The sequence below is a fragment of the Primulina eburnea genome, chromosome 11 (genome assembly GCF_022965805.1).
Source record: "Primulina eburnea isolate SZY01 chromosome 11, ASM2296580v1, whole genome shotgun sequence".
NCBI classification, from domain to species: domain Eukaryota; kingdom Viridiplantae; phylum Streptophyta; class Magnoliopsida; order Lamiales; family Gesneriaceae; genus Primulina; species Primulina eburnea.
The window spans coordinates 6,358,053-6,376,734 of NC_133111.1; the positions used below are offsets into that span (position 1 = coordinate 6,358,053).

The following is an 18,682-nucleotide window of genomic DNA, read 5'->3' on the forward strand; positions in this document are numbered from 1 at the left end:
GCTTTTCTTGGTTTTCTTATCTCTCCCATAGATTATATTATTATTTTTTTATTCGCTATGTCTCTGTTGTAGCCGAAGAAGATATGATCAGAGCGAGCTTCCAAGAGGCTGTCGCTAAGAGGAAAGCGGAGCAAAAGAAAATTAGGGCGGAGAAAAGGGCTAGGGAAGCCCAAGAACAGGAGGAGCGTCGGGCCAGGGAGGCGGCCGAAGCTGGTGAAGCGGAAACACGTCGAGCCAGGGAGGTGGCTGAGGCCCAAGAAACGGAAGAACGTAGAGCTAGGGAAGCGACTGCGGCCCGGGAAGCAGAGATTAATGCCCAAGCGGAGTCCGTTCCTCCCCGTGAGGGGCTTATCTCCTCAGGTATGGAGGAAGATCCGACTCCTCTGAATCGTCGCAAGAGGAAAGCCACGATGGAGCCAAGGGTGGAGACGATAGTGGTGGAAGATGAGCTCGAGGAGATGACTCATTCTCCCTCTTTTGCTGGTTCTTCCGCAGGTGCTTCTGTGGAGAGGCCTTTGGTTCTCCCCAATATTTTTGGGGATACCATCAGTTCAGATTTGATGAGGGTGATTCGAAGCTTCCTCCGGCCTGACGAGGTGGCACATCTTCAGGGGATGCACCCTAATATACTTCTGAGCGAAGGAGCATCCCGGACTTTCTCGGTAAGTCTATTATTTTGGCTTTTTTCTTCGGTACAAGCTTTCCTGACTTCTTTTATTCCCAGGGCTTACAGATGTTACTACATGGGCATGAACGGGTGGCGAAGATGGCCAAGGGAGCTCATGCCCAAACCAAGGCCGTTCAGGAGACGCACGGCAAACTTCAGGAGGAAATCGGCCGGATTAAAGAAATCCACGAGAATGTTCTTGCCCGGGAGAAGGCCGTTTGGCAGCAGCAGATGGACCTGCTCCGGGCTGAATTATCTGATGCCCGGGTAGAGGCGCAGATGGCCAGGGCAGAGGCAGAATCCTCCCGAGCCCGTGCTGAGGATTTCGAGGCGTTAGCTGCTGAGGCTAGGGAGGGGGTGCTGGCGGCCAGAGAAGATGCAGAGTACCACCGGGTCAGGGCTGAGGACTTTCAGGCAGCTGTGACCCTTTTGAAGAATACTCAAGCAGAACAATTATCACATTTCCTGAAGTCCTCTGATTTCAAGCAAATGCTGGCCAGAAAGGCCTTCCCATACTTCGAACAAGGCTTCAACAAATGCTTGGAGCAATTCGAGGAAGCCGGTCTGGTTCCAGCCGATAGGGAGGATTTCCCGGATTTGGAGAAGGCTGCTGCATCCCTCCCAGATGATGAAGAGGAAGATACGGGCAGACAGGATCCCCCCGCGAATTAAATAACCCCCTCTTTTTTTTTTTTTTTTTTTTTGTAATCTTTTTCCCTTGATGAAATATGCACGCTTGTTTTCTCCTCTGATTTTGTTTCTTTTCATGCTAAAGTAAAATCATGTGATCTCGATTGCAAAATGAAATATGGTCCTTCCGGGCCAGGACACGGATCCCTGTTTTTAAAAGATAATCCGGGGTACGGGTCCCCGGGCCAGGGTGCGGGTCTCTGGGCTTCAAAATATAACCGGGGTATGGATCCACCGGGCCAGGGTGCGGATCCCTGGGCTTTAAAATATAACTGGGGTACGGGTCCACCAGGCCAGGGTGCGGGTCCTTAGGCTTTAGAATATAACCGGGGTACGGGTCCACCGGGCCAGGGTGCGGATACCTGGGCTTTAAAATATAACCGGGGTACGGGTCCATCGGGCCAGGGTGCGGGTCCCTGGGCTTTGAAATATAACCGGGGTACGGGTCCACCGGGCCAGGGTGCGGGTCCCTGGGCTTTGAAATATAACCGGGGTACTGGTCCACCGGACCAGGGTGCGGGTCCCTGGACTTTAAAATATAACCGGGGTACGGGTCCACCGGGCCAGGGTGCGGGTCCCTGGGCTTTAAAATATAACCGGGGTACGGGTCCACCGGGCCAGGGTGCGGGTCCCTGGGCTTTAAAAAATGTTCCTTTGAATAACTTCTCCATTTGATGCGATAATAGATACAAATTTTTCTAAACATAATACTTCTTCAAATGAAAGGCATTCCATGGTCTTTTGAGGGCACGTCTTTGAGGATCTTCAAGATAATAAGCTGTGCCCGCACTGATTCTCTTAATAACTTTGAAGGGTCCCTCCCATTTGGCTTCTAGCTTTCCTACATCACCCACTGGCTTGACTTTCTTCATGACGAGGTCCCCTACTTGAAATTCTCTTACCCGAACATGTTTGTTGTAAGATCTTAGTATTCGGCTGCGATAAGCTTCCATTCGAAGAGCCGCCCGATCTCTCTTTTCTTCAATCAGATCAAGTTCAATGGACCGAGTTTGATCATTGTTGTCCGAATAAGATTCTATTCGGGCGGAAGATGACCCAATTTCCACATGGGGGACTGCTTCTGAGCCATAAACAAGACTGTAAGGTGTTTCCTGAGTGGATGATCGTGGTGTGGTCCGGTATGCCCATAATACACTGGGTAATTCTTCCACCCAATCCTTGCTTTTCCCATGGAGCCGGGCTTTTAATGCTTGTACAATGATTCTGTTTGTTACCTCGGTTTGACCATTAGCCTGAGGATATGCTACCGAAGTGAAGGACTGGGTTATCTTCATTTCTCGGCACCAGGAAGTGATTTTCTTTCCTTGGAACTGCCTCCCATTATCTGAGATTAATTTTCTCGGGATTCCATATTTGCAGACAATACTTTTCCACAAGAATTTCATAACCTCGTCCTCGGTGATTCTCGCTAAGGGTTCAGCCTCAACCCACTTGGAGAAATAATCTACTACCACGAGGAGGAATTTCTTCTGTGCCCGGGCTATAGGGAAAGGCCCCACAATATCCAAACCCCACTGGTCAAAAGGGCATGATGCGAAGACTGGTTGCAGACTTTCAGCTGGGCGGTGGTAGAAATTAGAGTGATGCTGACAACCCTGACATTTTTGAACAAAATGAGCGGCATCTTGGGTCATCTGAGGCCACCAGAATCCGGCCAATATGGCTTTGCGAGATAGCGCTGTTTCACCGAGGTGTTCACAGCAGCATCCTTCATGTATCTCCCGAAGGACATAATCCTCCCCGCCTTCTACTAAACATTTAAGCAAGGGGCCCTGATGGGATCGTCTGTACAAGACATTATTTTGAAGAACGAACCTGGGTGCTTGTCTCCTGATTCTTGCAGCCTGGACTGGATCCTCTGGGATTTTTTTATGCTCTATGTATTCCATGAGAGGGGCCATCCATGAGTTTGCTGGAGGCGGAGGTGTTTCTTCTTCAAGAGATGATACTAACCGAGTAAAACAGAGAACCTCTCGGGTGCTGATTTCTGCCAAGGAAGCAGCCAGTTTGGCTAACGTGTCGGCCTCGGTGTTTTCTTCTCGGGGAATTTGTTCGATACTCTAGTCTGTGAAGGATGAAGTTTGAGAAGTAATAAGATCCAAGTACTTGAGCATCTTCTCATTCTTGACCTCGTAAGTTCCTTTAATTTGTTGGGTAACCAGCTGGGAGTCGGAATAGATAATGATTCGGGAGGCCCCAATCTCTCGGGCAGCACGCAACCCTGCCAAAACAGCTTCGTATTCTGCTTCATTATTCGTGACCCTAGAGTCAATCTTCAGATCCAATTTAACTTTCTCTTCTAGTGGGGAGACCGAGACAACCCCCACTCCACACCCTGCTATGTTCGAGGCGCCATCCACAAATACCCTCCACACTCCTTCTTCTTCAGGCTGAATCATTTCTGTTAAGAAATCTGATAATGCTTGTGCTTTGATTGCAGCCCGGGGTTTGTATTCAATATCATACTCCCCGAGTTCCACAGTCCATTTGATCATTCTCCCCGAGACTTCTGCATGAGTCATAATTCTTCCGAGAGGAGAATTAGTGAGGACCACAATGAGATGCGAGAGGAAATACGACCTTAGCTTTCGAGCAGTCATTACCAAAGCCAATGCGATCTTTTCTAATTCACTGTATCTCAACTCGGCTCCTCGGAGGGCGTGACTGACATAATAGACATGCTTCTGATCGGTCCCTTCTTCCTTGATGAGTACGGAGCTAACAGCAATTTCGGTGGCTGAGAGATACACCCACAATTTTTCTCCGGGCTCAGGTTTTGCCAAGACGGGCAGTCCAGCCAGGTGTTTTTTCAAATTTTGAAAGGCCTGCTCGCAATTGTCATTCCATCCGAATTTCTGTGCTTTCCTCAGAATTTGAAAAAAAAAAGGTAACTACGGTGTGCAGATCGGGAAATGAAGCGTGACAGGGCCGCAATTCTCCCTGTCAGTTTTTGCACGTCTCGGACGGACTGAGGAGAGGGCATGTCCACGATGGCTTGGATTTTCTCTGGGTTAACCTCAAATCCTCGATCCGTGACCATGAACCCCAAGAATTTCCCGCTTTTAACCCCAAACACACATTTGGCCGGGTTAAGTTTTATTCTGTACTGTTTCAGAGTGGCGAAAGTTTCTGACAAGTCATCAATAAAATGAGCAACTTCCTGAGTTTTGATTAGAATGTCATCCACATACACCTCGATATTGCGACCTATCTGTTTCTTAAAAACCAGATTCATCAACCGCTGGTACGTGGCCCCCGCATTCTTTAATCCAAAAGGCATCACAACATAACAAAAGGTCCCCCCGGAAGTAATGAAACTAGCTTTGTCTTGATCTTCTGAAGCTAAAGGGATCTGATGATATCCCTGATATGCATCCAGGAAGCTTAACAGTTCACATCCAGAGGTGGAATCGACTAGTTGATCGATCCGAGGGAGTGGATAACAATCTTTTGGGCAAGCTTTATTCAAATCTCTGAAATCAACGCACATTCTCCATTTCCCAGTAGACTTTGGGACGAGAACTACGTTTGATAGCCAAGAAGGGAAATGGACTTCCCTAATGTGCCCGGCCTTTAGCAATTCTTTCACTTGTCTTTCAATTATTTTATCTTTTTCCGGGCCGAAACGTCGCTTTTTCTGCTTAACTGGCCGGGTAGACTATCAAAAATGTTGAAGGAAGTATGAGTCTGAGCGTGGAACTTTGGGTTATGACTCCTCGAGTGCTACGAAGGACCTGAGAACAAGGAAAACAACCACGTGAATGGGCGCCGGAGGGGTGTCCGACGTGACCACTCCGATACTTAAGTCAGCAGGTACCCAAGCAAGAAAACCAATGTAACCAAGTGATGGTTGTGGTGATTGGTGTGTAATAAATGAGAGTATTAAATGTTCATTAATATCTGAATGAATGAATAAATGCAGAACCTGGTATTTATAGTGGAGGAAGTAATGATGATCTCGATTTTGGGGGTGTGTGAGCATTAAATATAATAGGGTGGCTGATTGTACCCTATTGTTCTGACATATCAAATCGTACTAGTCATGTCCCATCTGTCTTGTCACCCATTAATGTTAGCCAAAGAAGATATGTCGGCCGCGTGCACTCTACTAATGTCAACGCAATTAAATGCTTCCCTCGCATCGAGATGTCAGAGGGGAAAAACTTCTTGGATAATTGTGCCAGAACTCGGGCGCCAGGCCCTAAACCCACAACCCGGGATATGAGTGTTTGCTTCCACATTTAACTTTAACAATATTCTGTCATGACCCGGGCGCATTCCACATGTCCCGAGAGATCCTGGGCCCTAGCAACGTCCCGGGACATATCGGGGCATCACATATGTTAACCCAAATTGGAATCAATTAAACTTTACAATATTGCAATGTCCAGTCTTAATACCTGGGTCAAGCTCGACCCAGGTGTGAGTTGTGAAGAGCTCTTGGGTCGAGCTCTTCACAAAATGTGAAGAACTCGACCCAAGCTCTTCACAATTTTGTCAAGAGCTTGGGTGGAGCTCTTCACAAAATGTGAAGAGCTAAATATTACCAAATACCATATTTCTTTAATTTATTTCATTTACAACTCATATCCTCTGAATATTATCAAATACTCTATTTCTTTAATTTATTTTATTTTCGAATGCACATACACACACATATATACTTAATTAATTTCATAATGTATTATTTAATTAAACTTAATTAATTAGCTAAACATGACACGACTACATATGTATTCGACTCGATATATTTAAAAAATACATTTATTTTGACAATAAATTGCAAACAAAAGACTACATTCATCATACATATATAAAATACAAATCAAGACAAACATAAATGACACATATGATTAAAAGAACAGCACACGAATTGACCATTAAAATTACTAATATTCTGAATTATCGTACTCCTCTCACAAATGGTCAATAAGAGCATCTCGGAGTGCATAGTGATCCGATTTATCTTTTATTTTAAGAGGGCGTGCAATAAACTCTTGAAATCGGGCATGCTCATCACGTGCCATTTCAACATATGGGATGGGTGCCTCACGATATTCTGTGGCTGTCACATTTCATTCTCTTTCATCTTCAATAATCATATTATGCATTATAATGCATGTTGTCATGATATCATGCAGCACTTGTTTGCTCCAAACTCGTGTAGGTCCAGTGATTATCACCTACTTTGATTGCAGTACTCCAAATGCTCGTTTAAGATCTTTTCTACAACTTTGTTGTTGTGCTGCAAAATATTTATTCTTTGGACCATGTCGATTGTGAATTGTTTGCACTAGAGTGGCCCCACTTTCACTAGTAGAATTTCCTTGATTTACTTCGCATATTCAATGAAGTAATAGGTATATAATTGCCGAAGTAGACGCACGTGAAGTAATAGGTAATCATTTTACTTCGCATTATCATCGAAATCGTATCCAAGAAATTAGCGAAGTCTTTGGTCGAAATTAGATTGATGCTGAAGTAAAACGTCTTCTATCTCGTCGATTTCGTAAAGTGCAGAAGTAATAGCTTATATATAACTGCATAGTTTACATTGAATGACGGAGTAAATATGTTATATAAATTCACAGGTTTTGTATTTTGTGAAGTAATTGATGCGAATGACTTCGATATTATGGAACTACATTCTAATTAGCGACGGTTTTTGTGAACGTCGCTAATTAGCCACGGTTTAAATACAAACCGTCGCTACTTAGCGACATATTACTTTTACCGTCGCTAATTAGCGACCGTTAATCTCAAAACTGTCTCTAATTAGCGATAAAACCGTTGTTAATTAGCGACGGAATATTTCAAAATCGTCGCTAATGTGCGACAGTATCTAAAAACCGTCGCAAATTATATATATTTTTTTAAAAAAATTATTTTTATAATTTAATAAAAAATATTTAATTTATAATTTCTTATACATATTTTTAAATAATCTCCTCAACTAATCTAAATATTATATTTTTAAATAATATATAAAATTATTTAAATTGCGATAAAATAAACTAACAACAAAATTAAATTCTCGATCATAAATTAAAAATTGAAGCTAAAAAATTTATCTAGAGTGAAAATAAAATCGTTCTAGAGAAAAAAATAGACCGAAAATGTGAAGCGGTGCGGAGGAAAATGAAGGAGGACGGGGATATTTATAGGCAATTTGTGAAGGTGTAGAAACCGTCGCTATTAGCAACGGTTATATTTAAACCGTCGCTATTAGCGATAGTGTTTGCATTGTCGTCGATTCAATTAGCGATGGATTGTATTAAACCGTTGCAATTGAGCGACGGTTGATTAATTCCGTCGCTATTTGAATCGGCGACGGTGCAAAAACTGTCGCTACTAGCGACAGGTTAAGAAAAGCCGTCGCTAATGAGCGACGATTTTTCCAAACCGTCGCTGATACACCAACATTCATGTTTCAAATTTTTAAATGGCTTTGTTTTTTGTTGGTAAATATTTGATCTTTTTTTATTTCACAATTTATATTTAATCACGAAGTAGTAAATTTAAAAGACTTCATTTTTTGTATTATAGTGAAGTAATTAATAGAGAATGACTTCGCAGTTATTGAGTTGTGGTGAAGTAATTCTTTCTTTAACTTCGACACAGTTTTAATATGACGAGTTATTTTATATTTAATTACGAAGTAGTAGATTTAAAAGACTTCATTTTTTGTATTGTAGTGAGGTAATTAATAGAGAACGACTTCGCAATTGTAGAGTTGTGGTGAAGTAATTAATAGAGATCGACTTCGCAATTATTGAGTTGTGGTGAAGTAATTCTTTCTTTAACTTCGACACAATTTTAATATGACGAGTTATTTTATATTTTATTACTTCATCACTTAAGGGAAATAATTAAAATTATGGTTCATTTTTTACTTCACTAAATTTAAGTTTCAAATTTTTTTTATCTTTTCACTTCATTAAAACAATTCTGTCGAAGTAAAATGATACAAAAAATTAGAAGTGAAGCCCGTGTTTTTTAAATTATGAAGTAAAAAATAATGTTTTACTTCGCCGCTGTTATTACCGAAGTTGATTGATATATACTACTTCATAATTAATCATTGCCGAAGTAGCTAGTGGCGAAGTAAAAGCCAAAAATTCTACTAGTGTTTGGATATATACCATCTGCTAGGTAGTATTCCATGATGTATTATTTCCCTTGTATGACATAGTTAGCGGTGGGAGCTAGCCAAATTAACAAAGAAAGAAGATTTTAACAACAAATTAATGTCATTGTTTGAACCTGGCAAACCAAAGTATGCATGCCATATCCACAACTCGTAATCTGCTACGGCTTCCAAAATGATGGTTGGTTTTCCGCTACGACCAGCATATTGTCCAGCCCAACCTGTTGGACAGTTTTTCCACTTCCAATGCATACAATTTAGGCTTCCCAGCATCCCTAGGAATCCACGTTGTTTTCCAATAAGGAGAATCCTTTCAATGTCCTCAGCATTGGGAGACCGAAGATACTAGTCACCAAACATCTCCACCACAACCTGGAAAAATCTTTTTAAACTTTCAATCGCAGTAGGCTCCCCGATTTTAATATACTCATTCGTTGAATCTGCCGCCACACCATATGTTAAGATACACATTGCAGCTGTTATCTTCTGGTATGGGAACAACCCGGGGTCCCTAACACATCTATTTTCTGTACGATGTAATTATCATGTTGTTGAACGGATTCCATAATTTGCAAGAATAGCCGACGAGACATTCAAAAATGTCGCTTGAATATTAATTCATTGTACATTGGAGACTCGGAAAAATAGTTATTGTACAAGCATTGTTCAGCGGCTAATCTGTCTCGATTAATCACAACATGCCCATGGATCAAGCCTTTACGGTGTAAATTATCACATTATTGGAAGTAATTGGAGACAACGGTAGCACTGTTTATGAGTTGACTTAAAATCATTTGTTGTTCGTCAATGCGATTTAGCTCAATTTTTATGTTGGCACTAGGTTGATCTTGTTGGTTTCTCAAACCGAATTTTAAAAAAAATTATATTTTGCGGAAGCTTAGCAAAGATCGAATCGTATAAAACAACATTTTCCACCAAAAAGTTTAACGATCAATACCTATATTAATTTAATAAATAATCAACAACAGATAGGATATACCTTTGTTGAATGAAGTCGAAATACTTTGAGTTAAGACACCGTAATTCTTCCATGCTTACTCTCTCGAACCAACGAAGTGATGTGTGGGTGTCACCAAAATATTGCTCTTCTTTTTTCTTTTTCTCGCTTACCAGTACACTGATATATTTCTCTATTTATAAATCTCAACCATTGAGAAAAATCAAGAGAAAATATATTATTGTGTAGAATATCTCTCAATTTGTTAAGATTTTTTTATCCCAAAATCATATCTTCTATATATGATATAAAAACAAACTTTTTATTTAAAATCACTTCCCTCTTTTTAGGAGAGTGATTTATGTGATTGGAGTGGAGGAGGCAAGATCTCCTCCACTACTCCATCTATTATTATATTATATATAACGTTCCATATCCTTTTATATATATATATATATATATATATATATATATATATATATATATATATATATATATATATATATATATATATATATATATATATATATATATATATATATATATGGATCATCATGAATAATGGAAAAGATCTCATCTCCGTCATAATTCAAAAATTATTTTCTCAAATTTTTTTCTAATAAATATTTCAAAGAGAAAATAATTGATATTAATAATTCAAAATTAAATATTTGGAATGTATATCTTTTTGTGATCTCTACCACAAAATATTGTTTGACAATTAATTCAAAATTAGTTGATTGAGATGAGATAAATGTATTGCTAAAGATAAACATTTTTCTTTACGATTTTCCAAACAAATTGAAATTGAGCAATGACTTAAAATTCAAAAATTTTAAGTTTATAAATAAGTGTCCGAAGTAAATCGGAGATGGCATGGGGAACTATGGACATATAATTTCAAGCTTCAATAAAATTGATAATAAATTAAACTCTTTAATTTACATATATTAATTTTATTAATTCCAAATTTATTCCACTATAAACTTGGAATTGAACTCTTGAAAAAAAGATATAAAATTAGACAACAAAATGAATAGTCCATTGATATAGTCACTACATGTGAATCAATCCTCCATAAACTGTCCATAATTAGAGTTAGATAATTTTCGCTTAACCTTTTAAATTATATCTTTTTCCTTAAGTCCCATTGATTCTCTAATGAATAATATGTTTATGATCTAATCATAAATTGAGCGCTCTTATTATTCAAGTCCCGAATCAACACTTAAAAGAACCATTTATCTATCTTCTTTTACGAAGGAATGGATTTTCTCTTGTATATTAATATTCCCAGCTATTTATTTTATTGTATTTCCAATGTACCAAGAACTTTGACACCATATAATTTGTGTAATTACTCGATATGTCAAAAAATACAATATCGTAAATAGGAGTTTATTAATTACTCAGAATTAAGATTGACTCATATATGACCATCATTGATTAATATTGAAATCTCATGAGATACGGAAATTTAAAGAGATTCAAAATTAATCATGCTCCAATCCTATATAATCAAATTATATAAAGCGTTTTCATAATAATCTCATTAATAATAATCCAGATAAGATCATTCTAAAATGAACCACGCTAACAATTTTAAATTAAAGATCCCAACTTTAATTTCTAATTGCGGACATATTTAGATCATTATATTTTAAATATTATCCTCATGTATATAACACTTATATACAAATATTTAAAATCACATAATAATAATCTTGAGATTCCAGATATTTATAAAGTATCAAAAAATATGCATACAAAAAACAATATTGAAATACTTCTCACATTAATTAAAATAATTTGTTTTTGGGCACAAAACCCAACAGATCTTCGTCGTCAGATGACGACGATGACGAGTAAAAAGAAAAACTTGAAAGACATCCCTCATGAAAATTCATTTTTGAACAAGATGAGTAAATTATCAAGAAGCCACTAGTCTTTAAATAAGTGATTACTTGTTTTTGCATCGAAGCCACAAAAATTATTTTTGTTCTGCAACTATTGATTGGGCTGCTTTTGTTTTCGCATCGACTTGGTTTTGTTTACTGTGTTGAAAAATATTTGTCACGGGCTATGTAGTTCCACTAAAAGCCTACTAAGAGTTGTTTAGTCGCAGTCAGCTGTCACGTGTTGTCTAGTCGCAACTAGAGACAACTCATCTGTCAACTCTTGTCTATATACCAGCTGTCACGGGCTATGCATTTCCACTGAAAGCCAACTGAAGGATTGTCACGTTGCAGTCAGCTATCATGGGTTGTATAGTTTCTAGCAAAGACAAGTCATCTGACACGAGTTTTAACCCACTAATAAAGAAACTCTGTAATATATCAGAGATGGATTGTACATTCAAAACAAAGTTCTTTTAATAATGTAACGCTCCGAAAATTTGAAGGTCCACGCGAACCACATGCATACAAGTTATTAAATTCCTTGTGTATTTCAATTAATTGTTTAATTGAATAAATTAATTATGTTGTGCATATTAACATGTTTAAAATATACTTTTCTACGTGGTTGCATTAAAATATATTTTTAAAGGTAATTCGAGATGTGATAGAGGAACGGAGACCGATGGTTGAAAAATGAAAAATGTTTTTATTAAATAATTATTTTTAATTATTTAAAATATGATTGATGATTTTTATTATTTTTGAAAAAATAAGGGGTTTTGAGCTGATTTTATACGCCGGGAAGTAAATTTTATCATTGTTGGATTTTCAACAAAAATGCGAACGTATTGGTAACCTGGTTAATACACTCACAAAATTTATCAAGAAAAATATTTTAATTAAACATTAATGGGTTAAATGAGCCTAATTAACATGTTAATGGCATAAGCTAGCAATTAAAGTTTGGTTAGGATTTTATTTAATATAAAAAGTGCAAACCCTTCCCCACACCCATCACAAGTCACGGCCCCCTTCCCGAACAAATCCAAAACAATCCAAAACTCTCTCCCACCAGCAAATACACGGCACACACAATATTTTGAAGGGTGAAGCTTCGGTTTTGTCAAGGAGATTTAGTCAAGGTCGTTCGTCGCCGTTCTTCGCAATCGTCAACGTTTATTCATACGTTAAATACGCAAAGGCACGCCATACTCTTTCCTTTACTCATCGTCACACCATATTATGTATTTATTTATGAAATTGATGAAAACAAATTGCATCTTTGGATATTTTCGGTTATGCATAATATGTGAATTTTAAAGCATGTGGTTTCATTCCAAAACATGATATAAGTGTGCTTGAAGAGCTGTCATGATTAGTACTTGTTAGGTGCATGTTTTATACGTTTCTACCGTCAGATCATATCATTTAATTGAGACCGTTGATCCAAATTTCTTATCCAAATTATTTTGGCTATAAATTGAAGTATCATTCAAAGCATTGACACCACTCCTACAAATTGAATAATCATTTACGATCAAATGACTTCATCTAAACGTGGTGTTGCATTCTGAAGTTTTATAAGTGATGAAAATATGAAAAGTCGAAGGAGGTGAATTGATTTTGACTAATATGATGATACAATATTATGTAAGGTCAATGCTCAATTAACTGGTGAGAGTGCCAGTTAATACGAAAGTCACAATTGAGGATGTGTATTCAATAAAAAGGGAAACATATATGTATATGATGAAATGAAATATGAAACAATATGTTGAAAGGAAAACGTTAAAGTTTATGTTCATGAAAAGCTATTTTAAATAAACTTATTTTCACTGTTGCTTATGAATGTATATGTATTGCTTGTTAGCATGATTAAGGTTTTCTGATTCAATAGACTCATTAGATGTGATCGATGAAGGTGAGCTTGATAGTAATAGAGATCTTGATGATTGATCTTGTTGGACTGAAGATGCACATAATCCGAGGACCGTCGCTAGTTTTCCGCAAAATTATGTTTAAGATTTAAGCTACTTTAAAGATTTTATGACTTAGATGCTTTTGAGAGGTATTGAGAGGATGTTAGAGTTAAATTAATTTTTGAAATAATGTTAGTTTAGGTTGGTTGAAATTTTACGAATTTATGCTTTGAATTACTTACTTTTGGATTTTCAAATAATAGTTGGTTGGTTTATTTTTAAATGATGCAAAATATTCATATTTTAAATTCTTAGTCTTTCGGCCAAATGAATTAGAGAGAACAAAAAAATTCTAGTATATTTTAAAGAAAAACGAGTAGTGGACGTTTCAGATATAATGTTTTCAAAACATTTTTTAATCTCACGAGACCTTTTTTCGTATTGTTGATGATGTGAAAAATCGTGATCGTTATTTCACGTAATGGTAGATGTTCTCGGTCGACTTGGACTCTCAATTAATAAAAAAATTACAGCTGCAATACTGATGTTGGCATAAGGTACACCAGTGGATGTTGCTGATGAATATATTAAGATAGGGAATCGACTACAATTCAATGTCTTCAACGTTTTTGTCAGGATATTGTAGAGGTGGTTGCAGAGCTGTACCTAAGGTCACTTACACCCATTGATTGATAGACTACTCTTTATTGGTGAAAAACATAGATTTCTTGGAATGTTGAGAAGCTTGTATTGTATGCATTGGAGAAGGAAAAATTGCTCAAAAACATGGGCATGACCAGGGACGTAGCCAAAAAAATATTTGACCTAAGGCTAAATGACTCGATAAACAATAGTGACATTAACTAGATATAAGCTACTCCTCTGCGATTTTTCATCGAATAAAACTCATCGATTATTGAATCAGTATCTATCCTTACACTACAATTTCTTTCAATGTAGATAATCATATTATCTGTCAATAACTCTTCTTTCATCTTATTCCAGAGTGAGGTCTTAAGAAATTTTATAGCTGAGAATGATCGTTGAGTTATTTACGTAAAAACATGAAGCGTTAAAACAAGACAAATCAAATCTTTAAGAAAAATGCACCCTCATGCTAGGGCGGAAGATTTTCCCCGTCATAGTGCCCCGGCTGAAATTTTCTGCTCGATACTCGCGTTGGGACGGAAAAACAGAAAATCCACTAAAAATATACATCATACGGAAGTTAATCTCAAACTCTATACATACCAAAAATCTAATCTTCTATGACTTCATCACTACATAAGCTGAAAAATAACTACAAAATCAATCAAGCCGTAGTTTGAATCTTACTGCATAATGAATGGAATAAACTAATTAAGTAGCAAAAAACAATCATTTCACCTCATGCAAACTCAATCTAGGCCATCTTCCGCACAAGCTTTTTCAAATCTCTTACCAGAAATTCCTTTCAAATACTCACCCTCACAACTTTTTTCAATTCGAGGTCCTTGCTTACAAAATCACAGTTATTGATAGAGTAATTTCTCTTATGATTAAATGGGTTGAAAATAATTTTAATGGGCTAAGTTAGTAAATATAATTATTTTATGGACTGGATAAAACTTTAATGTAGGCTAAAACTACATATATACTATAATTACTAATAATTTTTTTTTTATCCAGGGCTGGAGCCCACCCCAGCCTTTTGGGTGGCTCCGTCCCTGGGCATGACAATATTCAGACTGTAGTGTTTATTTGACCATTATTTTTGGAGCGGTAGTTGATTATGATCTTTGGATATGACATGCATTTTTTTGGTATGTCATGGTCTAACAATGACATTAATGTTCTCGAGACAACCAATCTATTTTCAAATCTTGCACATAGTATCGCTCATCTGGAAAATTACTTTATTGGTTGGAAAGAGTATCATCAAGGATATTATTTAGTTGATGGTATATATCATAAATAGTCAACTCTTGTGCAAATTATTTAAGATCCAAGTGGTCCAAAAAAATATATTTGGCAATAAAACAAGGATCGTGTAGAAAAGATGTCGAACGCGCATTTGGAGTACTTCAATCACGATTTGCGATTGTAGTATCTCAGACACATGCTTCGCAGGAGAAATGTTTGTAAGATATAATGACTACATGTATTATAATGTCAATATGATTATTGAGGATGAGCGTGACTTGGATACATCAATTAATATGCGATGGAAGCACTGATTCCGAATATAGAAATGGTTACTGATCAAAATATTAGATTTCAATAATTTCTTGTTCGATATAAAAAATTAAAAGATAGATAGGCAAACTTCTCACTACAAGATGCACTCATCGACCATTTATGAGATTTATATAATAATTTAGTTAATTAAAACTTGTATATTTACATTTCATTTATATTTTATAAGTCTTATTTTTAATATGTTGTGTGTTAGTTATTTATATTCAATTATTTTTATTTGTGATTACATTCAATTAAGTAATAAGTTTAAGTATTTAAAACAATAACATTACATATTTAAAAAAATTAAGTAATTCTTAAAATAGATTAAAATAATTTTTTTAATTCATCAGTATTTATAATGAATATCAATATAAAAATTATTTTAGAGATCATTGATATTTTAATTATTGTGTTTAAAAATATTTTGTAGAATAAATTAGTTGTTATGAATAAAATAATAGAGAATATTTCGAGAATATTCTTTTTAGCATAGAGTTTAAAGTTGATGAGTTGAACATAAATTTTGTATTTGATGTAAGAATTACATTATCTTGAAATTAGTACTACAACGAGATAGCGTAATGAGTTAGATATGGCTTTAACAACCAGTCGAAAGGCCTCATACGCCAACCATTATTTCTCATATTTAATTTAAATTTAGTTTAACTTTTATATAAATAATTGATTTTATTCTAATTAGTTTATTAATTATATAATAGTGTATTGACACATATGCTGTATATATAACATAAGATACGAGTTTTATATGTTTGTTCATGTATAAATATATATTCTTTTTAATTCTCAAATTATCGAGTTGGTTCATAAAATGATAAATCGTTGGGGGGCAAAATTAGAAAGATTTATGGGATTGCAAATGTATAAAGTGGAATATCCTCATCCATTGTAACATAATTGATAATATGGTATCAGTCGCCTTTGGTATGTGTTACGTATTTGTATAATTTTTTTATAATTAATTTAAAATTAAAATTAAACTTAAGAGTAAATATTTTGTGAGATGGTTACATGAATCTTTATCTGTGAGACGGATCAATCCTATCGATATTAACAATAAAAAGTAATACTCTTAGCATAAAAAGTAATATTTTTTCATTGATGACCCAAATAAGAGATTTATCTCACAAAATACGACACATGAGATCATCTCACACAAATTTTCGTCGAAACTTTATTATAAAAAGTGAAAAAAACTGAATGATTATGTGAAGAAATACACCAACAATACCAAATTTTAAAGGAATTTCAGTGTAGAGATTACATCCTGTCCCTAATAAGACGTAACAAAATTGAGTATTCATCGATGGCTTTTCGGTCCAACCCGTTCCTAATCACCTGCGGGAAGAACAACCAACCACCCGTCACCGCCACAAACCCCACCGTCAGCGGCCCCGAAACCATCCTGTGCAGCCGCCATCTGCCGGCCAGAGCCTTCTTCGCCGCCACCTCGACAACCACACAGAACCCGTGCAAGACAAAGAACCACGTCACCTCCCATGTGGGACTGGCACGTGACAAGTAATAATAGATCACCTCGTGCATCAGACCGGACACCACAAAAGTAGCCAATATCGCCGGCGGTAGTGCCCACCTGTTTCCCAAGACGCGCGCAGAGACACGGCGGACGGGATGGTACACGGTGGGCCGCAGAATACCGGTGACCATGAGATTCCACCTCCGGCCCCAGAAATCTTGAAGTGATGTGGCCAAATAAGGCTCGTTGAACTGCGGCTCGAGCTCCCATCCAAGAATGGCTCGAACAGGCGCGGCGGTAACGGCGAGAACTAACTCAACGCCGAGGTAAACGTGGCAACAGTAAAGAGCCAATATCACGTCTTGGTGGATGAAGTCCCTGTACTTGTATATGCTGACGATAGCTGCCAAAAGTAAGCATTTGACGGCAAAGATCGACGCTTTCTTCCATTTCTTGATATTTGAGTATGATGTCGGAGATTGGTCCTGTTTGGTTGAGGTTTCTGTTTTGATTGGTAAGAGGGCTATGGAGATGAAATGGAGGAGAGAAAGAGGTGGGGTTGAAGATAAAGGTCCTTGATCGAAGGAGAAGAGGAGAAGCTTGAAGTTACCCAGCCAAACAAAGTAGAAAATGGTGGGTCCGGCGAGGTGGATGTAGGACAGGTGGGTGGGGAGAACGGTGAAGAGATAGATTATCGGTAGGATGGAGAGGAGGCGGGCGGCGCCGCCTGGGATTCTGGCAGGGATCTGGTGGCAGAAGATGAGAGATGTAGTTGCTGTTAGCCATACCTTGATGAAGCTCTGAATCTCTGGATCAAAGTTCATCGACCCCATTGTTGTTTTGAGTCGGTGGTGTGCTATCAGAAGTCAAACTAAAATTTGTATAAATGATTTGATTTCTTTTCGAAATTGAATGTTCAAGGAATCATTTGATTTTTATAAATTTATTTCTTTATTTATAATTTTTTTTTGGGAAAATGAACATAAAAAATTGTTCAAAAATTGCGGTTTACACGTGTGAAACGTCAGCTCTCTCTTAAGAAGAAAAATTAAAAAACTGTAAACAATAATAAAGTTAATAGAATAAAAGCTCAACTTTGAGTATTTAATGTAAGACAAAAACTTGTGTAAGACGGTCTCATGAGTCGAATTTGTGAGACAGATCTCTTATTTGAGTTATCAATGAAAAAGTATAATTTTTTATGGTAAGAGTATTACTTTTTATTGTGAATATGAGTATGGTTGATTCGTCTCACATATTAGTATCTGTGATACGGTCTCACATAAAACCCACTCTTTATTTAAATAACTAAAATTGTAATGAAATCGACATGAAGGGATAAAATTAAATTTGTCCTTCTTTAAAAAAAAATATTCAACCAGGTGATACCTTAATGACAAAATAATATAATTAGTAGAGTAGGTCAAAATCTTCTTAATTATTTTGAACTTAAAAATTCTTTTTTCAAAATAGTTGTCCAAACCATCTTCTAAAAAACCGACGGAACCGCTAAAAAACTAGTAATGTTCTAGTTCCAGTTCCAGTTCCAGTTCCAATGTCAAGGTCCAATTTGAACCGGAAGTCCAATTCGATACCATCATACCGGTTCTGGTCTGGTTCCGAGCCCATGTTCTGCAAAACGGAACATGAAGCATACCCACGCTAAA

General features: G+C 37.0%; 1 protein-coding gene across 1 annotated transcript; it reads right to left on the reverse strand.

The window, feature by feature from the left end:
- Positions 1-16,610: 16,610 nt before the first annotated feature.
- On the reverse strand, positions 16,611-17,929 carry LOC140805261 (long-chain-alcohol O-fatty-acyltransferase-like). Its single transcript, XM_073161515.1, has one exon. It carries the CDS (start codon positions 17,846-17,848, stop codon positions 16,799-16,801), a length of 1,050 nt encoding a protein of 349 aa, XP_073017616.1. The 5' UTR covers positions 17,849-17,929; the 3' UTR covers positions 16,611-16,798.
- Positions 17,930-18,682: the final 753 nt, after the last annotated feature.